At 47.0% G+C, this 26,266-nt stretch overlaps 1 protein-coding gene across 1 annotated transcript in view; it reads right to left on the reverse strand.

The window, feature by feature from the left end:
• Nucleotides 1–26,266, reverse strand: part of LOC100553015 (uncharacterized) — a 55,069-nt gene that overhangs the window by 1,895 nt on the left and 26,908 nt on the right. The window contains exons 8-12 of the mRNA XM_003227749.4: nucleotides 24,001–24,195; nucleotides 11,592–11,867; nucleotides 9,114–9,389; nucleotides 5,660–5,944; nucleotides 1,096–1,179 (exon numbers count right to left, since the gene is read on the reverse strand). Coding sequence (XP_003227797.2) covers nucleotides 1,096–1,179; nucleotides 5,660–5,944; nucleotides 9,114–9,389; nucleotides 11,592–11,867; nucleotides 24,001–24,195 — 1,116 coding nt within the window. The remainder of the gene's footprint in view (nucleotides 1–1,095; nucleotides 1,180–5,659; nucleotides 5,945–9,113; nucleotides 9,390–11,591; nucleotides 11,868–24,000; nucleotides 24,196–26,266) is intronic.

Here is a 26,266-nt window from a genome sequence, read left to right on the forward strand (position 1 = left end):
CATCAGACCACTCTGCAAATGGCGAAAGTGGCACCAACCAAGAACGACAACTTCGCTGATTTATATCTGCTGAAATTCAGCGGCACTGAAGGCTTTATTTACATTATTTACAGTGCTAAACTCCAAAGCTATCAGGACACTTGTTGCATGTCCGTCTCTCTCAAAGTCCGTTCTCCCTGAGTGTGCAGAAGCACCTCCTGCATTCCACTGTCTGTGATGTATCTTCCTGTCACCTTGCATAAATGGAAGTCCTTGTTCATTTGCCCTTCCAGCAATCAATCAAAGCTTGCTGCAATTAACCTCTTGACTGCTGGAATGCTTGCCGGAACAAAATACATACATTTCAACAGCAACAATAGATTACACATTTCACTCAATATCAACAAAAACACTAACAAAGAGCCTACTGTATCAATGATTTTCAATGCCGTTTATTTTGCACTGCTCTAAATAAGAGGTCCTAATATTGGGGGGAAAGTGGGATATAGATGAATAAAATACATACATACATATCACTATTGGTTCTGAAATCACTCATATTCAGACATTTATGGGAGGAAGGTGCATCTTAGAACTGAAGAAACGCCGTACTTAAAGCTGCTGCCGCCGCCTCCTCCTCATCATCATCATCATCATTCTGGGCACCACAATTCAACAAAGATATGGACAAGATGGAGTGTGTCCAAAGAAAGGTGACCAAAATGGCCAAATGTCTGGAAACCAAGCCCTATGAGGAACAGCTTAAACAGCTGAAAGTTGGGAAAGGAGGTGGTTGCCATGCTGAAATAGTCAAAATGATCCTACATTGAGGAACAGGGGCAAGGCTTGTTGCTCTGGAGCCTAGAACACAATGGCACCATGGGTTCAAACGGCACAGAAAGAGATCCCACCTAAACAGAGTCTATCATAATTATTGCTACAGATCTACTCAATCAACTAGCAAATGCCAAGTTACTACACTGTATATTCCCTAGACTTAGAAAAAAATTACAGCGAAGAGGTGGAGGGTTCTCATGTGTCCCTATCAAATGCTGAGATTTGGTGTATCATCAACAAATGCTCAGAGTCTACAAAACAATCCACAAAGGAACTTACTTTTGTAGAGAATGATCCCAGCAGCCACCAGCAGGACACCAACAACGGCACCAAGGACGCCTCCAACGAGGGGCCATACAGAACCTGAAATGGAGAAAATATGAGCCAAGAGTGCAATGTGACAGCTAAAAAGGCCAATGCGATGCTACATCCATAAGAACCTAGTGCCCAGATGGAAGCGGGTCCTAATCTCACTCTCGTCTGCTTTGGTCAGACCTCACCTCTGTCTAATTCTGGGCAAAGCAATTCAAGAAGGACATTGATAAGATACAACATATCTGAAGAAGGTCTACTGAAATGATGAACATTCGGGAAGCTATGAATCCTTCTCAGCAGCAACATAGGGAGCTGGGTATATTTAGCTTGGAGAAAAGAAGGCTGAGGGGGATACAGGGACCGTGTTTACATCTCTGAAAGAAGGTCACTCACTTTGAGGAGGAGGTAGAATTAGTTTTCTGCTGCTCCAGAGACCAAGACACAAGGGAGCCATGGATTCAAATTGTGGAAAAAGGGATTCCACCGAAATATTAGGAGGAACCTCCTGATGGTAAGAACCGTTCAACAATGGAAAATCCTGCCTAGTGGAGTCTCCTTCTCTGAAGGTTTTAATCAGAGACTGGATGGCCATCTGTCAGGAGGGCTTTGGTATGGGTCTTCCTCCCTGGCAGAAGGGGGTTGGACTGGATGGCTCTTGAGGTCTTTCCAAACTCTATGATTTTACGAGGGTTGAATGAAAAGTAATGCCTCCACCTTCATTACTTGGGTTTGGATGGGAATATTTTAATAAATGAAATGCAGAAATGATTCTTAGAATGTGCTCCTTAACTACCACTATTCACTTTTCCATGTAATCACCAGACAATTGGATACATTTCTGCCAATGATGAACATGTTTTCTGAAGCCGTCACGGAAGAAGTCGACACTCTGTTTCCGCAACCAGCGTCTCACAGGACCCATCGTGCACAGATCTTCCGATAGCCAAGCAAAGCAATAACATGACCCACACGTTCTTGTGAAATACTGATTATGCTTGAAATTTCTCTCTGAGTGATACGACGATTGTCGTGAATCAATCTGTCAACCTTTTGCTTGTGAAACTCGGTGGTTGCTGTCACAGGACGTCCAACTCTTTGTCTGTCACGCTAGTCAGATGTTCCCACCTCAATTTTCAACTTACTTGCCCAACGATGCACAGGACTCACATAAACACAATCACCATAAACAGATTGCATTCTCTGATGAATCTCCTTTAGTGTGACACCTTCTGCTGTCAAGAATTCAGTGACAGGACGTTGCTAAAGTTGCATTGACCGACCGTCTGCACAGGGTTCCATACTTCGCACTTTAACAAAACAACAGTTCAATGCTAAGGCTTCCCGCCAAATGGAACTGTAGAGGAGAGTCTCCTGAACAAGCCAGAATCTGCCGCAGACCAAGACTGCCATTTGCTGAGGAGTTGTGAAGGTGGAGGCGTTACTTTTCATTCAACCCTCATAGTCAGGCATCTCCAAATGCTCTCATTGATGGTAACGAGAGAAAGCTAATTGTTGTAATATGATGGATGGCTGTGTTGTGGCCTGGTCAGATTTTGAGTGTTTAGAAGATGAGGTAGTGGATGCTGGGAGAGGTTCAGAGGGCCCAGAGAGAAATTTGTTGGAATCTTCTGGTAGCAATGTTTTGAAATCTCCTGGCAGTTCCCAAGAGAATGGTGATGGCTGTTCCCATAGGAACCTGCCAAAAGTACAGACCGAGAAAATTGGGGAAGATGAATGTTTGTTGAGGTTGGAGAAATTAGAGTTAAGACAACAGGGCCGACACTTAAGGACTCACTCCTCCAAATGATTCAGAGATAAGGAGAACAGGTGCAAAGGAAATGATCTCATGGGAGGCATTTTGACTTTTTGAAAGGGGTTCATGTCAATACAATCTTTGTGAGAGCAACGCTGTGTTTAGGTGCAGAGTTCTCTGTGTCAAGGCCCGTGCAATTTGTGTAACCAAGTGTCAAGCTGTTCCTGCTTTCTAATCTTGTGAGACATAATTTTGCCTGCCTTTGATTTTTGTACCTTGTCTTTGAATGGCATGATTTTGCCGGCCTAGGATTTATGTACCTTGTCTTTGATAAATCACGCTGGATTTGTTTGGAGACTTTCTTTGAAGGGATTTTTTGGACGTTTGGCTTTTATGAACTTTGATTCCTTTTTAATATTTGCTTGCTTTTCATAAATCCAGCTTTTATTATAATCTGATTTTAATAAACTCCTATATTGGATTATCTGGACATTGTGTGGTTTGTGATGAAAAAAGGCTTATTTATTTATTTTGTGTCAAAAGCATTGGTACAGCAAATACATTTCAAATAATGGAAATAAAAAAGAAAAGAAAAGAAATCACAAGCAACTAAATAGTTTTGGACCAAAAGCGGGCAACAGCAACCGCATTGTCCGTAGCTTTAAACAACTCCTCCTCCGTACATGAGGCAGGGCATTGTGGGCAAGCATACATATGCGGAGTTGTTTGTTCAGCTCCACAGTCACACAAGGTGGAGGATTCCTCCAGGTAGTGCCATCTTGCCAAGTTGTCTTTAGATCTGCCCACTCCGCTTCTGAGTCTGTTCAGGGACTTCCAAGTTGCCCATTCTTGGTTTGCCCCGGGAGGAAGGAAGACCCTCATGGGGGGTCATCCAGTTGGGATTGCCAGGTTTAGCTGCCCAGAGAGACACCCTTGCTGCTGCTGGAGGAACATCAAGAGGAGTGGTGGTTCTCATGAAGCCCTTCCTTGATTTGAGTCTGGTGGGAGGAGGCTGATAGTCATGCAATGGGTGCCTTTCACAGTGTTCAACCTTATTTCTCTCACCGTTAGCAGCAACTTCCCGTCACACGTCAGGCTTCAGGGGCCAAGTGCAACAGGCCATTTGTCAGGAGGGCTTTGATTTGTCTTTCTCCCTGGCCAAAAGGGGTTGGATTGGACGTCTCTTGGGGTCTCTTCCAGCTTATATGGCTCTATGTCTTCACGCACGCAACAACATCCTGCGGAAACTGACTGGCAGTGCATGGGGTGCAGACCCACAAGTGATAAGAACATCAGCCCTGGCCTTGTCTTTCTCAACTGCAGAGTATGCCTGTCCTGTTTGGCACAAGTCTGCCCATGCGAAGCAGGTGGACATAGCACTGAATGAAACATGCAGAATAATCACAGGATGCCTTAAACCTACACCTGTTGATAAACTCTACAAGTTAGCTGGTATTGCCCCTCCTGACGTGCTACGGGAAGTTACTGCTAATTGCGAGAGAAATAAGGTTGAACATTGTGAAAGCCACCCACTGCATGACTAGCAGCCTCCTCCCAATAGACTCAAATCAAGGAAAAGCTTCATGAGAACCACCACTCCTCTGGATGTCCCTCCAGCAACAGCAAGGGTGTCCCTCTGGGCAGCTAAACCTGGCAATTCTAACTGGATGGCCCCCCATGAGGGTCTTCCTTCCTCCAGGGGCAAACCAAGAATGGGCAACTTGGAAGTCCCTGAACAGAGTCAGAAGTGGAGTGGGCAGATCTAAAGACAACTTGGCAAGGTGGCACTACATAGAATCATAGAATCATAGAATAGTAGAGTTGGAAGAGACCTCATGGGCCATCCAGTCCAACCCCCTGCCAAGAAGCAGGAAATCGCATTCAAAGCACCCCCGACAGATGGCCATCCAGCCTCTGTTTAAAAGCCTCCAAAGAAGGAGCCTCCACCACACTCTGCGGCAGAGAGTTCCACTGCTGAACAGCCCTTCTCACAGTGAGGAAGTTCTTCCTGATGTTCAGGTGGAATCTCCTTTCTTTCCTGTAGTTTGAAGCCATTGTTCCGTGTCCTAGTCTGCAGGGCAGCAGAAAACAAGCTTGCTCCTTCCTCCCTACCTGGAGGAATCTTCCACCTTGTGTGACTGTGGAGCAGAACAAACAACTCCGCATATGTATTATTTATTTATTTATTTACAGCATTTATATTCCACCCTTCTCACCCCGAAGGGCAGATTCCATTACACATATAGGCAAACATTCGATGCCTTTTAACATAGAACAAAGACAAACAAACATAGGCTCCGAGCGGGCCTTGAACTCATGACCTCCTGGTCAGAGTGATTCATTGCAGTTAATTGCAGCTGGCTTGCTCTCCCGCCTGCGCCACAGCCCGGGCCTAATGCTTGCCCACAATGCCCTGCCTCATGCACAGAGGAGAAGTTGCTTAAAGCTACGGACAATGCAGTCACTATTGCCCACTTTTGGTCTAAAACTTACGGACAATGCAGTCACTATTGCCCACTTTTGGTCTAAAACTTACGGACAATGCAGTCACTATTGCCCACTTTTGGTCTAAAACTATTTAGCTGCTTATGATTCCTTTATTATATCACTTTTAAACTTATTTATTATGCAATACTTTTGACATGAAATAAAAATAAAATACGGCTCTACGTCTATTGTTGGAATCTTGTTTCTTCCCAGGCGAATAATCAATCCCCTGCGACCCAACCCCACAAAGGAAGCCAGTCCCAGTCCCTTCCCAACCCCGTCTCTCACCGCGATCCTCCCAGGCCAAGACCAGGGGCTCCTCCAGGCTGTCGTGCTCCACGTGGCACCGATAGCGGTCCCTCTCTTTGGGTTCAACCTCGATGCTGATCCAGGTGTGGTAGGTCCCATCTGCGTTGGGGAGGATCCCACCACTGAAGGTGTCTTGCACCCAGACTTCCCCGTCCCTCTTCCAGTTGACATCAATCTCCTTGGGGTAGAAGCCGTGAACTCGGCAGAGGAGGGTCTCCAGCCCGTCGTAATAAGCTTTGCGAGAAATGGTCACCACTGGAGTCTCTGCAAAACATCAAGACATGAATACCTTCCAATTCTCCCAAGGATAGTCCCAATTATTCCTCTGCCATCCCATTGATTCAGGGGGAAAGCACTGCATTAATAAATCCTTTTTAAAAAAAATATTTTTATTCAGTTATCTCAGGTGTATTACATGTTTAAAAGGAAAAGATTCAAATTGCAAGGGAAAAGTTTAATGGGGAGGGGTGGTACTAGGTACCTAGGTGATGGGGAGTGAGATGGGGTATTTGGGAAAAGAAGGGAAAAGGATTAGGGTTGTTCTTCGCGTTTTCATCATTCTGTAAGTTTATTATTGTTCATGTTTTCTAGACTCTTCCGTGTTTCGTTTCGCAGAAACTCCTGTTTATGTTTTAAGCCTTTGCTTTGTTCCTGAATTCTTCATATCCTTTTCAGTCTGTTGTTTTTAATATTTTTCCTTTGTGCTCTCTTAACCATATCATAGATTTTGTCTAGTTTTTCTAGCCAATGCTCCTTTGACGGTATTTCTTGCAGTTTCCAATATCTTGCAAAGGTCATCCTTGCAGCTGTCGTTATATAAGTAGAATATCGTCATTTCTGTTCAAGTCTGTTATACTTTCGGTTAAACCTAAAAGGTAGTATTCTGACTTCATCGGGAATATTTTGTTCAATATTTTTTGTGTCTCATCGTGTATTTGTCTCCAATATTTTAGCGATTCCGGACAGGTCCACCAAGTATGGTAAAATGTACCTTCATGCTTTTTGCATTTCCAACAGAGATTTTGACCGTTTTTATACATTATTCCAATTTTTTTTCGGTGTTATGTACCAACGGTGGAACATTTTCAGCCGATTTTCTTGCAAATCTGAAGAATACGTACATTTTAATTTTGTATTCCATAATGTTTCCCATTCAGCTAATTTGATTGTATGTCCGAAATTTCTTGCCCATTTTATCATACAATTTTTGATGCATTAATTAATCCTAACATATCAATAATCAGTTTGCCTCTTCTTTTGGGAGGATATAAATAGCATCAGGATTCGTCATTCAATGAAGATACACTTTATTTCCAAAGGAACTTAGGAATGAACAGAAGTGATGCCGTTACCAGACACGTTTATGACAAGCCTATGATTTCCTATATGAAGACTCACATGTCCTGGGAACGTGTCCATTGTTCCCAGGATTATAAATCACACTCATTTCCTAGTAATGCAGTAAGAGAAGGGGCCTTTCTCCTTTTCCAAGATCTTGGGACAATTGCCATTTTATGGATTCCTGATGATGCTTCTAGGGTTCCTACCATATGCCTTCCTCACATTAACTACAAAAACAGATCCCTGTTTGTCCCCTCGCCCTCCAATGGCATGATCACAAGGACTCTTTTCTTGTCATGACAGATGCCTCCTCCTCTTATCCCAGAATGGACATTCAAGGCAAGTATAACTTCTTATTCTTGGGAGCAACTGAATGGCACTTGGCCAACTCCAAAACAAAAAAGGGGGGTGTCTATTAAACTTGTTGGCATGTGCCACATGCACCAAACTATATTTATAGTGTTTTATAAACAATATTGGTTAACCACAGCCTGCGGCATTTGATACTCCATTAAAGATGACATTACTACATATGTTGTTCTGCTAACAATTAATGTTGAGTGAGGTCACACATTATTTTCAATATCATGCCTTAGTCCATCCTCTGAACACTACTTTGGAAGCTCTTTGAGCCAATGACGGAAGACTGCAGGAAATGCCTCGATATATCTTCTGCATGAAGTCCGGTCTTCCTCACATCCAGTGTATACCACTATGATTTTTGGATGGCGTGATTTTAATTGATTGTCAGGTTTTAATGTCATTGTATGAATTTTAATTTGTTAATATTTTAAACTTATGTCCGATATATGTTCTGAAGGCACTGAACAAGTGCCTGTGTAAGCCGCCTTGAGTCTCCTCCGGGGTGGAGAAAGGTGGGGTACAAGTGGGATAAAATAAATAAATAAATTAATAAAATACCAACCTCGTTGTCGTTGGAACTCAAGCACATCCTGCACAAGTTTATAGTCCTCAACAAAGAGATAGGCAGCTCAGTTATCTGGCAGGGAAAGCATAGGGGTTTTGGCTCAAATGTGCATCAATCTGGATGAACTGATGGGGCTGCTATCATAATAATAATTAAGAATTCTACCATAAAGAAGTCTCTCTTATTGGCTCAAAAAGTGACTCTGTAAGCCTTTCCAGTATCAGATTTGACTCCAAAGTTGGAAATCTGTGAACTGTGTCAGGGTTTGCAAAGATACTATATGTCTGTTAACTGGAAAATCAAATGCATAAAGCCGATTGGCTGAGTTTGCAAGGCCCTGGGAATTGGTTTGTAACTGTTGCTATCCTGCTGCTGGAGAGTTTGCAAGGACTGGGAATTGGTTTGTAACTGTTGCTATCCTGCTGCTGGAGAGTGTGCAAGGACTGGGAACTGGTTTGTAACTGTTGCTATCCTGCTGCTGGAGAGTTTGCAAGGACTGGGAATTGGTTTGTAACTGTTGCTATCCTGCTGCTGGGGAGTGTGCAAGGACTGGGAACTGGTTTGTAACTGTTGCTATCCTGCTGCTGGAGAGTTTGCAAGGACTGGGAATTGGTTTGTTACTGTTGCTATCCTGCTGCTGGAGAGTTTGCAAGGACTGGGAATTGGTTTGTAACTGTTGCTATCCTGCTGCTGGAAAACCAGTCTGAACAGGTTTTTCCTCTCTCTGTGTGTGCAAGTCTTCTGAGTACTGGCTGGAAAGAAAATGGCTCTGTACTCAGAGAGGCCTGACGATTTCTGAGGCCATGTTTGCTGCTGATATTCACGGAAGCAGATTCATGGACTAAGAAAAGGATTGCCAATAACTGCTGATTTCTATAAGTAATCAGAGGGACTATTGTAAATACCACTGTTCTGATGATCTTTTGGATTTAGTAAAGGTTCCTGTGTTACTTTGTTCTGCAAAGCTGAGTGGTGCATTATTCTGGAGGGTGTCTCTGGGCTCACGGGCACACTAAGAGCTTCCATCCATCATCCACAATCCCCAACAAACAGTTGGAAACTATGGATGCATCTACACCACAGATTTAATTATTGAGAAATCCGACAACCAACAGCACTGTGTCACTGGCTCTTGCTCCGCTTTCTCTGCTGTGTGGCCCTCACCTCTCCTTAGCAGAGACTCCTTCCCATACTCCACAAATCTCTGGAGGTCCTCTGGGCATTCCTCCTCCACGTAGTACATCACATGCCGCGAATAGTCCACGTCACCATCCCACTGCCTCTGGGTAATTTGGGCTTCCAGGTCAGCAGCCGTCCAGGTCTGGGTCTTTGGGTCAAAGCTCAGGAAGTCTCTCCCATTATAGCTGTACTGGTGGTAGCCCTCCTTGTGGCCATTTTTCCTTATCTCACAACCGGTCATTAACTGGAAGGTGAGAAAACCTGGAAGATGAAGATAAAAAAGTGGGAGGAGGACAACGAGGAGACTGAGAATCATAGAACTTGCAGAGACCCTCAAAAGCCATCTAGTCCAACCCTTTCTGCCAGGAAGGAAAAGCAACATCAACGTCCCCCCAAAAGATGGTCATCCAAGGAGTAAGACAAGATGGAATAAGTCTGGAGAAGAGCAACCTAAATGGTCAGAAGTTTGGAAGCTATTAATGTTAGGATTTGATAAAATATAAAGGCATATCCAGGTGATAAACTGATGAGTCAGGATGACTAAGCAAGTGTCTCATGTAACAAGGAATATGTGCTCGCGTCAGGTAGTGAATGATGCAACCATACATATAGCATTGCATCACGCAGATGAGTATAAAAGAAGAACAGATGTCATGTATTGTTTGATGGTTCTCCTGGATGGTGTTTGTCAGTGCACGCTGGAGAGAAGAGATTCCAGACTATCTGAAAAACCACATCTCCATATATAAACCAACACAGGTGGAGAATGTCCTGCTTTCAGTCCCACCCCCGTCTCAAGCATGGTTGGTGAGGACAAGTGAGGGCTTTCTCTGTGATCGCCCACCTCTGAAACTCCCTCCCCAAAGAAATAAAAATGTACCCCTCTCTCTTCTCCTCTAAAAACCTTCTGAATCCCCATCTATGTGCTCTAGCCTATGGACGAGAACATCTTAATATACAACCTCGTTTGGACACTGGAGACCCACCCTGGCTCTGTTGGCTGCTGTAAACCATTCTACACTTTTAATGCATTTTAGTTGTTTAGATGTTATTATGTTGTAAATGTGTTTGATGTAATTTATTATGTTTATTTAATTACTTATTTTGGCTAGTTATTATCATTATAGATAAAAATGTAATGTCCATCAGTGCAGGACATCATATCTTCAAAACGACTCCACCAATTGATATGAAATTTTGAGACAACATAGCATTTGAACTGACGAGTGTTTTAAGCCTATTCTCACAAACCTGAGCCACCTGAGAAAGGTAAAAATAAACCCCCAAGCAACTGCCAAGCAGACTCCACCCTTTAGCAAGGAACAGCTAGGCTTGCCTCCTCACCAGTCAGATTGGCTTGTAGGCATGTCCGATCGATGAAAAAAATGTTAGGCTGTGCTAAGCTCCCATTCAAGATAGGTTGCAGAAACAAAAAAATAAAATAAAAAATATTTTTAAAAATATATTTAAAAATTGGGGGGGGGGAATTAACAAAACATTAAGAGACAATTAGAGAATGGGCCAACGATGGTTCAAAATACATTGCTGGTTGCACTGCGAGACAGCGTATCGGAATGCGTCTCAAAAAGCAAGAACAATCCGATATCAATCCGATATAAGATTCAAAATGATTTTTTGGACATACCTATTGGTTTGGCAAGTAAGGCCTAGCCACGGAAAGGGAGTCAGCCACCGAAAAGGGGGTCAGCTACGCAAAGAGAGTTAGGAGCAACTTAAGAAACTGCAAGCCACTTCTGATGTGAGAGCACTCTTGGTGGAGGGATAATTGGCAATAACATACTCATTATAATAAAAATTCCAAATTAGAAAAAAACCAATAGATTTAAACATGACATGACAACAACAACAACAACAACAACAACAACAACAATAACAAAATTACTTTTGTACCCCACCTCCATCTCCCCAAAGGGACTTAATAATAATAATAATAATTTTATTCTTATATCCCACCCCATCTCCCCGGAGGGACTCGGGGCGGCTTACATGGGGCCATGCCCAGACACGACAGCACAAATCAGATAAAACATTAAACCGAGCAGTAAAACTTCAACATGATTAAAAACAGTCATAAAAGTCAATATACACAATAATATTAAAATCCCGATTTGGGTCAAAAGACTTAGGGCGGCTTACATATGGCACAAAGTGCCTAAAGCAACGCATAAAATAAACAAACAGTAAAATACAAAAGTAAAACCAATAGCATATAAAACAACTATTTAAACTCAGAACAGCACCCAATAGCCTATAGTGACAACTTCCTTCCAGTCACCTTTGCTCTGGTTGTGGGATCCTAGAGCCAAATGGGACCCCCAAAGTCCATCCAATCCAACCTTTGTCATGCAGGAACACCAAACTGAAGTTCTTCCTAAGAGGTGACCCCCACAACCTCTGTCAATGGACAAGTACCCACCCTGATGGAGAACTCTTCTGACTTACCTGTGCTTTGGTTGGAGCGCTCTTTCAGGTTCTCCAGTGTCTTTTTCAATCTCAGCTCAAGTCTCTGTCCTTTGAGTGTATTAACTTCCCAGAAGGAAGGAATGTGCTCATCCATCTTCTCCATCCAGTAGACCTGGGGCAGGGCCTGCCTGGTGCTGCTGTTGTATTGAGTTGCAAGCTGGTCGTCCACATAGATCACAATGGCAACCTGGGGCTGCGCTTGGCTGGGATCCCACGTTGCGGTGTAAAAGCCACGCATGGAGTGAGAGAAGGAACCTGGTTGAGAAAACAAAGGAGGAGAGTTGGAGATTGCAAGGGCACCTCTGCCTCTTCTTTTTCCTCTTCCTCTTTTGGTTGTTACTTGTTTAGTAGACCACAGGAATGCCTGTGATCTACTAATTGCTGCCAAGATCACATCAGCAAAGAACCGCCCAAGAGAACTATTTCGAGTGGTCAGGGGACTCTTAAACCCTGCTCAGCCAGGGATCCTTGACCAATCGGCAGCTCATTGTGAAGAATTTGCTAGGTTCATTGCAGATAAAGTCAGTCAGATCCATTCCAACATTGACGCCAGTATTAAGGCAGTCTTTATGGGTGTAACTGAGGTATCTGTCTATCATTGATTCCTTTCAACATATCCAGCCCAAGGTCACGGACAAAATCTTGGGAGGAATGAGACCAATCACTTGCTCTCTAGACCCCTGCCCATCCTGGCTTATTAAATCGGCCAGAGGTGGACTGGTGGAGTGGGTGAAAGTGCTGGTAAATGCCTCCCTGGCCAGAGGAACAATGCCAACTAGTTTCAGGGAGGCAGTTGTAAAAGCCTTAGGTTTCCACAGCCACCCACGCATCCACTGCCAAGACACTACACTTGGAGGGCCATCATCCTTGGGCTATGACGGATCACCTAAGTAGATAAGTAAGTAAGTAAAAGTCTTATTAAAGAAACCGGCACTGGATCCCACTCAATTAAGTAATTATAGGCCAGTATCCAATCCCCCCTTTTTGGGCAAGGTTCTTGAGAAGGTGGTGGCCCCACAGCTCCAAGGGTTCTTGAGAAGGTGGTGGCCCCACAGCTACAAGGGTTCTTGAGAAGGTGGTGGCCCCACAACTACAAGGGTTCTTGAGAAGGTGGTGGCCCCACAGTGACAAGGGTTCTTGAGAAGGTGGCGGCCCCACAACCACAAGGGTTCTTGAGAAGGTGGTGGCCCCATGGCTACAAGGGTTCTTGAGAAGGTGGTGGCCCCACAGCTACAAGGGTTCTTGAGAAGGTGGTGGCCCCACAGCTACAAGGGTTCTTGAGAAGGTGGTGGCCCCACAGCTCCAAGGGTTCTTGAGAAGGTGGTGGCCCCACAGCTCCAAGGGTTCTTGAGAAGGTGGTGGCCCCACAGCTCCAAGGGTTCTTGAGAAGGTGGTGGCCCCACAGCTACAAGGGTTCTTGAGAAGGTGGTGGTCCCACAGCTACAAGGGTTCTTGAGAAGGTGGTGGCCCCACAGCTACAAGGGTTCTTGAGAAGGTGGTGGACCCACAGCTACAAGGATTCTTGAGAAGGTGGTGGACCCACAGCTACAAGGGTTCTTGAGAAGGTGGTTGCCCCACAGCTACAAGGGTTCTTGAGAAGGTGGTGGCCCCACAGCTCCAAGGGTTCTTGAGAAGGTGGTGGCCCCACAGCTCCAAGGGTTCTTGAGAAGGTGGTGGCCCCACAGCTACAAGGGTTCTTGAGAAGGTGGTAGCTCCACAGCTACAAGGGTTCTTGAGAAAGTGGTGGCCCCAAAGCTACAAGGGTTCTTGAGAAGGTGGTGGCCCCACAACTACAAGGGTTCTTGAGAAGGTGGTGGCCCCACAGCGACAAGGGTTCTTGAGAAGGTGGCGGCCCCACAGCTACAAGGGTTCTTGAGAAGGTGGTGGCCCCACAGCGACAAGGGTTCTTGAGAAGGTGGTGGCCCCACAGCTCCAAGGGTTCTTGAGAAGGTGGTGGCCCCACAGCTCCAAGGGTTCTTGAGAAGGTGGTGGCCCCACAGCTCCAAGGGTTCTTGAGAAGGTGGTGGCCCCACAGCTCCAAGGGTTCTTGAGAAGGTGGTGGCCCCACAGCTCCAAGGGTTCTTGAGAAGGTGGTGGCCCCACAGCTCCAAGGGTTCTTGAGAAGGTGGTGGCCCCACAGCTCCAAGGGTTCTTGAGAAGGTGGTGGCTCCACAGCTACAAGGGTTCTTGAGAAGGTGGTGGCTCCACAGCTACAAGGGTTCTTGAGAAGGTGGTGGCCCCACAGCTACAAGGGTTCTTGAGAAGGTGGTGGCTCCACAGCTACAAGGGTTCTTGAGAAGGTGGTGGCTCCACAGCTACAAGGGTTCTTGAGAAGGTGGTGGCCCCACAGCTACAAGGGCTCTTGAGAAGGTGGTGGCCCCACAGCTACAAGGGGTCTTGAGAAGGTGGTGGCCCCACAGCTACAAGGGTTCTTCAGAAGGTGGTGGCTCCACAGCTACAAGGGTTCTTGAGAAGGTGGTGGCTCCACAGCTACAAGGGTTCTTGAGAAGGTGGTGGCCCCACAGCTACAAGGGGTCTTGAGAAGGTGGTGGCCCCACAGCTACAAGGGTTCTTGAGAAGGTGGTGGCTCCACAGCTACAAGGGTTCTTGAGAAGGTGGTGGCCCCACAGCTACAAGGGGTCTTGAGAAGGTGGTGGCCCCACAGCTACAAGGGTTCTTGAGAAGGTGGTGGCTCCACAGCTACAAGGGGTCTTGAGAAGGTGGTGGCCCCACAGCTACAAGGGTTCTTGAGAAGGTGGTGGCTCCACAGCTACAAGGGTTCTTGAGAAGGTGGTGGCCCCACAGCTACAAGGGGTCTTGAGAAGGTGGTGGCCCCACAGCTACAAGGGTTCTTGAGAAGGTGGTGGCTCCACAGCTACAAGGGCTCTTGAGAAGGTGGTGGCCCCACAGCTACAAGGGTTCTTGAGAAGGTGGTGGCCCCACAGCTACAAGGGTTCTTGAGAAGGTGGTGGCTCCACAGCTACAAGGGTTCTTGAGAAGGTGGTGGCCCCACAGCTACAAGGGTTCTTGAGAAGGTGGTGGCCCCACAGCTACAAGGGTTCTTGAGAAGGTGGTGGCCCCACAGCTACAAGGGTTCTTGAGAAGGTGGTGGCTCCACAGCTACAAGGGTTCTTGAGAAGGTGGTGGCCCCACAGCTACAAGGGTTCTTGAGAAGGTGGTGGCTCCACAGCTACAAGGGTTCTTGAGAAGGTGGTGGCCCCACAGCTACAAGGGTTCTTGAGAAGGTGGTGGCTCCACAGCTACAAGGGTTCTTGAGAAGGTGGTGGCTCCACAGCTACAAGGGTTCTTGAGAAGGTGGTGGCTCCACAGCTACAAGGGTTCTTGAGAAGGTGGTGGCCCCACAGCTACAAGGGCTCTTGAGAAGGTGGTGGCCCCACAGCTACAAGGGGTCTTGAGAAGGTGGTGGCCCCACAGCTACAAGGGTTCTTGAGAAGGTGGTGGCTCCACAGCTACAAGCGTTCTTGAGAAGGTGGTGGCTCCACAGCTACAAGGGTTCTTGAGAAGGTGGTGGCCCCACAGCTACAAGGGGTCTTGAGAAGGTGGTAGCCCCACAGCTACAAGGGTTCTTGAGAAGGTGGTGGCTCCACAGCTACAAGGGTTCTTGAGAAGGTGGTGGCTCCACAGCTACAAGGGCTCTTGAGAAGGTGGTGGCCCCACAGCTACAAGGGTTCTTGAGAAGGTGGTGGCCCCACAGCTACAAGGGTTCTTGAGAAGGTGGTGGCTCCACAGCTACAAGGGTTCTTGAGAAGGTGGTGGCTCCACAGCTACAAGGGTTCTTGAGAAAGTGGTGGCCCCACAGCTACAAGGGTTCTTGAGAAGGTGGTGGCCGCACAGCTACAAGGATTCTTGAGAAGGTGGTGGCCCCGCAGCTACAAGAATTCTTGAGAAGGTGGTGGCCCCACAGCTCCAAGGGTTCTTGAGAAGGTGGTGGCCCCACAGATACAAGGGTTCTTGAGAAGGTGGTGGCCCCACAGCTCCATGGGTTCTTGAGAAGGTGGTGGCCCCACAGCTCCAAGGGTTCTTGAGAAAGTGGTGGCCCCACAGCTCCAAGGGTTCTTGAGAAGGTGGTGGCCCCACAGCTCCAAGGGTTTTTGAGAAGGTGGTGGCCCCACAGCTACAAGGGTTCTTGAGAAGGTGGTGGCCCCACAGCTACAAGGGTTCTTGAGAAGGTGGTGGCCCCACAGCTACAAGGGTTCTTGAGAAGGTGGTGGCTCCACAGCTACAAGGGTTCTTGAGAAGGTGGTGGCCCCACAGCTACAAGGGCTCTTGAGAAGGTGGTGGCCCCACAGCTACAAGGGGTCTTGAGAAGGTGGTGGCCCCACAGCTACAAGGGTTCTTGAGAAGGTGGTGGCTCCACAGCTACAAGGGTTCTTGAGAAGGTGATGGCTCCACAGCTACAAGGGTTCTTGAGAAGGTGGTGGCCCCACAGCTACAAGGGGTCTTGAGAAGGTGGTGGCCCCCAGCGACAAGGGTTCTTGAGAAGGTGGTGGCCCCACAGCGACAAGGGTTCTTGAGAAGGTAGTGGCCCCACAGCGACAAGGGTTCTTGAGAAGGTGGTGGCCCCACAGCTACAAGGATTCTTGAGAAAGTGGTGGCCGCACAGCTACAAGGGTTCTTGAGAAGGTGGTGGCCCCACAGCTCCAAGGGTTCTTGAGAAGGTGGTGGCCGCACAGCTACAAGGATTCTTGAGAAGGTGGTGGCCCCGCAGCTACAAGAGTTCTTGAGAAGGTGGTGGCCCCACAGCTACAAGGATTCTTGAGAAAGTGGTAGCCCCACAGCTACAAGGGTTCTTGAGAAGGTGGTGGTCCCACAGCTACAAGGGTTCTTGAGAAGGTGGTGGCTCCACAGCTACAAGGGTTCTTGAGAAGGTGGTGGCCCCACAGCTACAAGGGTTCTTGAGAAGGTGGTGGCCCCACAGTTACAAGGGTTCTTGAGAAGGTGGTGGCCCCACAGCTACAAGGGCTCTTGAGAAGGTGGTGGCTCCACAGCTACAAGGGTTCTTGAGAAGGTGGTGGCCCCACAGCTACAAGGGTTCTTGAGAAGGTGGTGGCCCCACAGCTACAAGGGGTCTTGAGAAGGTGGTGGCCCCACAGCTACAAGGGCTCTTGAGAAGGTGGTGGCCCCACAGCTACAAGGGGTCTTGAGAAGGTGGTGGCCCCACAGCTACAAGGGTTCTTGAGAAGGTGGTGGCTCCACAGCTACAAGCGTTCTTGAGAAGGTGGTGGCTCCACAGCTACAAGGGTTCTTGAGAAGGTGGTGGCCCCACAGCTACAAGGGGTCTTGAGAAGGTGGTAGCCCCACAGCTACAAGGGTTCTTGAGAAGGTGGTGGCTCCACAGCTACAAGGGTTCTTGAGAAGGTGGTGGCTCCACAGCTACAAGGGCTCTTGAGAAGGTGGTGGCCCCACAGCTACAAGGGTTCTTGAGAAGGTGGTGGCCCCACAGCTACAAGGGTTCTTGAGAAGGTGGTGGCTCCACAGCTACAAGGGTTCTTGAGAAGGTGGTGGCTCCACAGCTACAAGGGTTCTTGAGAAAGTGGTGGCCCCACAGCTACAAGGGTTCTTGAGAAGGTGGTGGCCGCACAGCTACAAGGATTCTTGAGAAGGTGGTGGCCCCGCAGCTACAAGAATTCTTGAGAAGGTGGTGGCCCCACAGCTCCAAGGGTTCTTGAGAAGGTGGTGGCCCCACAGCTACAAGGGTTCTTGAGAAGGTGGTGGCCCCACAGCTCCATGGGTTCTTGAGAAGGTGGTGGCCCCACAGCTCCAAGGGTTCTTGAGAAAGTGGTGGCCCCACAGCTCCAAGGGTTCTTGAGAAGGTGGTGGCCCCACAGCTCCAAGGGTTTTTGAGAAGGTGGTGGCCCCACAGCTACAAGGGTTCTTGAGAAGGTGGTGGCCCCACAGCTACAAGGGTTCTTGAGAAGGTGGTGGCCCCACAGCTACAAGGGTTCTTGAGAAGGTGGTGGCTCCACAGCTACAAGGGTTCTTGAGAAGGTGGTGGCCCCACAGCTACAAGGGCTCTTGAGAAGGTGGTGGCCCCACAGCTACAAGGGGTCTTGAGAAGGTGGTGGCCCCACAGCTACAAGGGTTCTTGAGAAGGTGGTGGCTCCACAGCTACAAGGGTTCTTGAGAAGGTGATGGCTCCACAGCTACAAGGGTTCTTGAGAAGGTGGTGGCCCCACAGCTACAAGTGGTCTTGAGAAGGTGGTGGCCCCCAGCGACAAGGGTTCTTGAGAAGGTGGTGGCCCCACAGCGACAAGGGTTCTTGAGAAGGTAGTGGCCCCACAGCGACAAGGGTTCTTGAGAAGGTGGTGGCCCCACAGCTACAAGGATTCTTGAGAAAGTGGTGGCCGCACAGCTACAAGGGTTCTTGAGAAGGTGGTGGCCCCACAGCTCCAAGGGTTCTTGAGAAGGTGGTGGCCGCACAGCTACAAGGATTCTTGAGAAGGTGGTGGCCCCGCAGCTACAAGAGTTCTTGAGAAGGTGGTGGCCCCACAGCTACAAGGATTCTTGAGAAAGTGGTAGCCCCACAGCTACAAGGGTTCTTGAGAAGGTGGTGGTCCCACAGCTACAAGGGTTCTTGAGAAGGTGGTGGCTCCACAGCTACAAGGGTTCTTGAGAAGGTGGTGGCCCCACAGCTACAAGGGTTCTTGAGAAGGTGGTGGCCCCACAGTTACAAGGGTTCTTGAGAAGGTGGTGGCCCCACAGCTACAAGGGCTCTTGAGAAGGTGGTGGCTCCACAGCTACAAGGGTTCTTGAGAAGGTGGTGGCCCCACAGCTACAAGGGTTCTTGAGAAGGTGGTGGCCCCACAGCTACAAGGGGTCTTGAGAAGGTGGTGGCCCCACAGCTACAAGGGTTCTTGAGAAGGTGGTGGTCCCACAGCTACAAGGGTTCTTGAGAAGGTGGTGGCTCCACAGCTACAAGGGTTCTTGAGAAGGTGGTGGCCCCACAGCTACAAGGGCTCTTGAGAAGGTGGTGGCTCCACAGCTACAAGGGTTCTTGAGAAGGTGGTGGCCCCACAGCTACAAGGGTTCTTGAGAAGGTGGTGGCCCCACAGCTACAAGGGGTCTTGAGAAGGTGGTGGCCCCACAGCTACAAGGGTTCTTGAGAAGGTGGTGGCCCCACAGCTACAAGGGTTCTTGAGAAGGTGGTGGCCCCACAGCTACAAGGGTTCTTGAGAAGGTGGTGGCCCCACAGCTACAAGGGTTCTTGAGAAAGTGGTGGCCCCACAGCTACAAGGGTTCTTGAGAAAGTGGTGGCCCCACAGCTACAAGGGTTCTTGAGAAGGTGGTGGCCCCACAGCTACAAGGATTCTTGAGAAGGTGGTGGCCCCGCAGCTACAAGAATTCTTGAGAAGGTGGTGGCCCCACAGCTCCAAGGGTTCTTGAGAAGGTGGTGGCCCCACAGCTACAAGGGTTCTTGAGAAGGTGGTGGCCCCACAGCTACAAGGGTTCTTGAGAAGGTGGTGGCCCCACAGCTACAAGGGTTCTTGAGAAGGTGGTGGCCCCACAGCTACAAGGGTTCTTGAGAAGGTGGTGGCTCCACAGCTACAAGGGTTCTTGAGAAGGTGGTGGCTCCACAGCTACAAGGGTTCTTGAGAAGGTGGTGGCTCCACAGCTACAAGGGTTCTTGAGAAGGTGGTGGCCCCACAGCTACAAGGGCTCTTGAGAAGGTGGTGGCCCCACAGCTACAAGGGTTCTTGAGAAGGTGGTGGCTCCACAGCTACAAGGGTTCTTGAGAAGGTGGTGGCCCCACAGCTACAAGGGTTCTTGAGAAGGTGGTGGCTCCACAGCTACAAGGGTTCTTGAGAAGGTGGTGGCCCCACAGCTACAAGGGTTCTTGAGAAGGTGGTGGCCCCACAGCTACAAGGGTTCTTGAGAAGGTGGTGGCCCCACAGCTACAAGGGTTCTTGAGAAGGTGGTGGCTCCACAGCTACAAGGGTTCTTGAGAAGGTGGTGGCTCCACAGCTACAAGGGCTCTTGAGAAGGTGGTGGCCCCACAGCTACAAGGGTTCTTGAGAAGGTGGTGGCTCCACAGCTACAAGAGTTCTTGAGAAGGTGGTGGCTCCACAGCTACAAGGGTTCTTGAGAAGGTGGTGGCCCCACAGCTACAGGGGTTCTTGAGAAGGTGGTGGCCCCACAGCTACAAGGGTTCTTGAGAAGGTGGTGGCTCCACAGCTACAAGGGTTCTTGAGAAGGTGGTGGCTCCACAGCTACAAGGGTTCTTGAGAAGGTGGTGGCCCCACAGCTACAAGGGTTCTTGGATGAAACCAATTATCTGGATCCATCTCAGTCAGGTTTCAGGCCTGGCTATGGGACAGGGATGGCATTGGTCACCTTGGTGGATGAGCTACAAAGAGAGCTAGACAGGGGAAGTATGTCCCTGTTAGTCCTCCTAGACCTCTCAGAGGCTTTCCATACCATCAACCACGGTATCCTTCTGGGCCGTCTCTCTGGGATGGGGCCCGGGGGCACTGTTCTACAATGGCTTCAGTCCTTCCTGGAGGGTTGGACTCTACTGTAATAATAATAATAATAATAAGATGAAGAAGAAGAATATTATACAATCCTAAGGTTAGGAGACACCCCTAAGGATCATCCAGTTCAACTTCCTTCTACCATGCAGGACGACACAAACCAAGCACTCCTGACAGATGGCCATCCAAGATCTGCACAGTAATAATACAAATCAAATCATAGAATCAGACAGTTAGGAGAAACCCCTAAAGACCATCCAGTCCAACCCAACTCTGCCATTGGATGATACAATGCAAGCACTCCCAACAGATGGCCAGCCAGCCTCTCAATAATAATAAGAAGAATAAGAAGAGGAGGAGGAGGAGGAGGAGGAGGAGGAGGAATATCATACAATCCTAAGGTTAGCAGATACCCCTAAGGATCAACTTCCTTCCACCATGCGGGAGGACACAATCCAAACACTCCTGACAGATAGCCATCCAGCCTCTACATAATAATGATGATGATGATGATGATGATAATAATAATAATAATAATTATGATAGAAGCATAGAATCCAAGAGTTTGGAGAGACCCCTAAGGGCCATCCAACCCAACCCTTTCTACGATGCAGCAGGACACAATCCAAGCATTCACAACACATGGACAACGTATAAATACTATACAATACGCCACAGCACAGCAATATAATTGTCAAATCATGAAATCAAATAGGAAATATTTTGAACTCAACCTGAACCCCAGAACTTATCCCATTTACTATGACCCAGGCTTCCTTTCCCAAAAACAAAAGGATAATCTGCCACCGCTAAATCCGATCAAATTCAAATTGCATGGACAATATAGGGCTTGAGTCGCCGAATTCGGAGTTTGCTGACCTAAAGGTGATTCGCCCCAAAGCAAACATTGTCATATCTCACCCAAAGGAAAAACCAGGACACCTCAGGAAGGCGCCCTGCAGAGCCTGTCAATATGGCTCATCACCACCCATCTTTGCTTCCATCTCTGACACCCCAAGGCATATCTAAAATCTGTATACGTGACAGAAACCCGGACACCCTTGATTGCTGCCATTAATAAATTAAGCACCCTTTAGAAATCGGTCTAGCAGGACTTAATCCGCTAGTTCCTGTCCCGTCACCTCATTGTTTCGATAACTCCCGCCTTCTCTCTCCTGATTGGCCCGAGTAGAGACGTAAGGCAGCTTCCTATTGGGCCAACGGAGCGAGGCGGGAAACGAAAGCCCGCCTCGTTCAACCTTCTAGCCCAGGGGTCCTCAAACTTTTTAAGCCGAGGGCCGGTCCACAATCCTTCAGACTGTTGAGGGGCCGGATTATCATTTGAAAAAAAAATACAAACAAATTCCAATGCGCACTGCACATGTCTTATTTGTAGTGCAACAACAACAACAAGAACAATGAAAGAACAATGCAATATTTAAAAATAAAAACAATTTTAACCAACATACATTGATCAGGATTTCAATGGGAAGTGTGGGCCTGCTTCTGGCCAATGAGATAGTCAAGTTAATTAGGATTGTTGTTGTTGTTATGTGCCTTCAAGTTATTTCAGACTTCGGGCGAGCCCAAGTCTAAAATTTACGTATTTATTATTTATTTTTTTAATGCATTTATTTACTACATTTGTATCCCACCCTTCTGACCCCAAAGGGGACTCAGAGTGGCTTACAAATTATATGTGCATACAATATATTATATTATTAGCATAGCACAATATTAGCATTATATATTACTATATTGAACTATATCACTATACTGTAATATTATTAGTAATATTATATGTAATATAGAACATATAATTAATATTGTAATATGGTATTATTATTAGTGTTATATTGTATTACATTATTATTATCAATATTATATGTATATACAATATATTATATTATAAAACTGAGGGCGGGGGCCAGGTAAATGACCTCAGAGGGCCACATCTGGCCCCCGGGCCTTAGTTTGGGGACCCCTGGTCTAGCCTATCAACGACCAGATAGGCGGGGAAGCAGGGCGGGAAATTCAAAGGGCTGTCAGACTGAAATTTTGTATAAGTATGGCTTTATTTTGATTGTATGGGGCTGCTGGTAAGTCGAATGATCGCTACCAGAGTCCTCTTCAGCTAAATTGCTCAATAAAGACTCCTTGGCGGATTTTCCTTCAACTTTGGCGGACCTTCTTCATTTCGGCTTCAGGTTGTATTGCGGCTCGTAATTCTCCTTTTGGCTCCGCCAAGGTCCGTCTCTCAGGACCGGATCGGGTCTCTCCTCAAGGGCCCCGATCCCCTAAAACGCGGTCGACAACACTAGGAGACCAAATGGGCAGAGCTTAGCCTTCTAAATGGCAGCAATTGGATAAAAACGATTATTTCTCTCCCTCTAATTAGGACTTTATTTTTATTTTTTTGTTGTTGTATCTTACTGGAGGCGTGGATGATGGGTTGTGTTGTCAAATTTCGAGGTTGGGGGGCCTGTAGTTTTGTTGTTTTGTCCGCTGCCCTGATGCCATCACTCTTTTATATATATAGACTAGCTGTGCCCGGCCACGCGTTGCTGTGGCAAAGTGGTGGTGGTATCGGTTAAAACTTGTGGTGGAATTTTTATTTGACGTTATTTGTATTTTTTTAAATTAATTTTATTGTCACCTATCTTTTTTTATTTATTATATTTTATTATTTTGTTGTATTATTTTTAGTCATTTTGTTATAGTATTTTATTGTATTAATTATTTTAGTGTTTTTTATAATTTTTTATTGTATTATTTGTATTTATTTTTTTATCATTATTTTATTAACACTGGGCTGAGTGGGTTGCTAGGAGACCAAGTGGGCGGAGCTTAGCCTTCTAACTGGCAGCAATTGGATAAAAACAATTATTCCTCTCCCTCTAATTAGGAATTTATTTTTCTTTTCTTTTTGTTGTATCAACCTAGAGGCATGGATGAGGGGTTGTGATGTCAATTTTCGAGGTTGTGGGGTGTTTACTTTTGTTGTTTTGTCCGCTGCCGTGATGCCATCACTCTTTTATATATATAAAAGAAGTATGGTGGTATGGGAAATAAAGTATTGAGGAATTGGTGGTAGTTAAGGTAAGGCTGAGTGGGTTGCTAGGAGACCAAGTGAGTGGAGCTTAGCCTTCTAACTGGCAGCAATTGGATACAAACAATTATTCCTCTCCCTCTAATTAGGAATTTATTTTTCTTTTCTTTTTGTTGTATCAACCTAGAGGCATGGATGAGGGGTTGTGATGTCAATTTTCGAGGTTGTGGGGTGTTTACTTTTGTTGTTTTGTCCGCTGCCGTGATGCCATTACTCTTTTATATATATAAAAGAAGTATGGTGGTATGGGAAATAAAGTATTGAGGAATTGGTGGTAGTTAAGGTAAGGCTGAGTGGGTTGCTAGGAGACCAAGTGAGTGGAGCTTAGCCTTCTAACTGGCAGCAATTGGATAAAAACAATTATTCCTCTCCCTCTAATTAGGAATTTATTTTTCTTTTCTTTTTGCTGTATCAACCTAGAGGCATGGATGAGGGGTTGTGATGTCAATTTTCGAGGTTGTGGGGTGTTTACTTTTGTTGTTTTGTCCGCTGCCGTGATGCCATCACTCTTTTATATATATAGATAGATAGATAAGCCGCCCTGAGTCTCCTTGGGGGTGAGAGAGGGCGGGATATAAATGTCGCAAATAAATAAATGGAATAAATAAATTTCGCATGGTGCCTCGGGCAGCCAACCTTCAAGAGGTGGCCTGGAGACAAAGAAGGGAGGGAGAGACACACAGAGGCAGAGCCAGGAAGCAAAGAGGGGTCCCCTGCGCCCTGAGCCCCCCTTTCCAGCCCTGGGTCTGGGTGCAAATCCTCCCCGCTTTCTGTGCGTCTGGCTCACCTGCAAGGGTCCCCGGGAAGAAGAGGAAGAAGAAAAACAGCCCCCGAAAGGCGCCCATGGCTGGACCCGGAGAGTCTGCCCCGCAACGCCCTCCCAGTCCCACGAACCCGATTGGTCGGGAGGGAATAAATTCCACCAATAGGAAAAAAAAGATCTCACCGTTGCGACATCGGGCATTGCAAAGCGAAAGCGAAACTGAATTCTACTCCCACGCAGCGTGGTTGTGGGAAATGGGATTCATAGCCTTTGGGGAGAACGCCCTTAGGAGAGAGATCGTGACCATTGAGAAAAGCGTGGCCTTTCAAAGAAGAGCCAGGACTGCTGACTTGAAGGTTGCTGGTTCTAATCCAATCTGGGGAGAGCGCGGATGAGCTCCCTCTATCAGCTCCAGCTCCACGCAGGGACATGAGAGAAGCCTCCCACAAGGATGGCCAAAACACCAAAAACATCTGGGCAATGTCCCCTGGGCAACGTCCTTGCAGACAGCCAATTCTCTCATAGGATCGTAGAATTGGAAGAGACCTCACGGGCCATCCAGTCCAACCCCCTGCAAGAAGCAGGAAAATCTCATTCAAAGCACCCCTGACAGATGGCCATCCAGCCTCTGCTTCAAAGCCTCCAAAGAAGGAGCCTCCACCACACTCTGAGGCAGAGAGTTCCACTGCTGAACAGCTTTCTCTCACAGGAAGTTCTTGATACCACACCAGAAGCGCTCCTGATACAATAATAATTATAATTATTATTGACACAACGACGTTGTATGGCACAGCAAACAAGATAGATATGCTGGATTTCATATCACAAAATCACAAGTCGAACACTTCCCAAGTGTCTAGGACTGTGTGATGTATTTTCGGATGATGCGTGCAGATCCCAGTAAGGTGGCCTTTTGCAGTTGGCAGATCGTAATTTTGTCAATGTCTATTGTTTCCAAATGCCGGCTGAGATCTTTTGGCATGGCACCCAGTGTGCCCATCACCACTGGGACCACCTGCACTGGTTTCTGCCAGAGTCTTTGAAGTTCAATCTTGAGGTCCTGAGAGCGGCTGAGTTTTTCCTGTTGTTTTTCATCTATGCGACTGTCACCTGGGATGGCAACATCAATGATCCAAACTTTGTTCTTTTCCACAACTGTGATGTCTGGTGTGTTGTGTTCCAGAACTTTGTCAGTCTGGATTCGGAAGTCCCACAGTATCTTTGCGTGTTCATTTTCCACAACCTTTGCAGGTTTGTGATCCCACCAGTTCTTAACTGCAGGGAGGTGATACTTGAGGCATAGGTTCCAATGAATCATTTGGGCCACATAGTTGTGCCTCTGTTTGTAGTCTGTCTGTGCAATTTTCTTACAGCAGCTGAGGATATGATCAATGGTTTCATCGGTTTCCTTGCACAGTCTGCACTTTGGGTCATCAGCTGATTACAATTATTATTATTATTATTATACAAGGCAGTGGTTCCAGTTGTTAGACCAGGCATGGACCAACTTCAGCTCTCCTTCGGTTGCTGGCCTGTTAGGAATTGTGGGAGTTGAAGTCCAAAACTCCTGGAGGGCCGAAGTTGGCCCAGGCCTGGGCTAGCTCCCAATAGAGAGACTCTTAGGGTCCGTCCACACTACCATATAATCCAGATGATCACATCAAATGATCTATATTACCTGCTTTGAACTGGATTATGTGCGTCTACACCGTCTACACTGCCATTTAATCCAGTTCAAAGCAGATAATCTGGATTTTATATGACATTATAGAAGGGGCCCCAGTCGGTTATAAACGATGAATTTAAACTCGCGTTTTATTAATGTTTACCGAAAGTATTAAGGAAATACTTTAATGTAGTCTTTATGTAAGTCTTTATTGTCAGAGTGATGATGGCTGCAAACGAAGGTATGGACATTTATTCCGTCTTCTAATATATGTGTTTTATTGGTCTTATTTCTTACATGTGCATTTTAGCCATGTTGTACCCTGAAGAGGAGGAGAAGAACTAAAACTTAACGCTTGCTGTTGTCATCTGTATAGACTGATTAGCATATGTATTTGCTATGCTGGTTGGTTTGTACTGCAAAGGCTCCTCCATGGTTTGATGGGTCTGGACAACTCACAGCAGACACACATTATCTTTTGTTTTCCAACTTAAAATAATGGAGGGGTTTTAATTTTTTTTTAAAAAAATGATTCCTTTTGGGCTTAGAGCAGACGGAGAGGAAAGGAAGAAAGTGGATTGGCTGTGTCTAGGTGAAGTGGCCTTCTGTGATGTCAGTGGGAAA

Source organism: Anolis carolinensis, chromosome 2, assembly GCF_035594765.1.
Source record: "Anolis carolinensis isolate JA03-04 chromosome 2, rAnoCar3.1.pri, whole genome shotgun sequence".
NCBI classification, from domain to species: domain Eukaryota; kingdom Metazoa; phylum Chordata; class Lepidosauria; order Squamata; family Dactyloidae; genus Anolis; species Anolis carolinensis.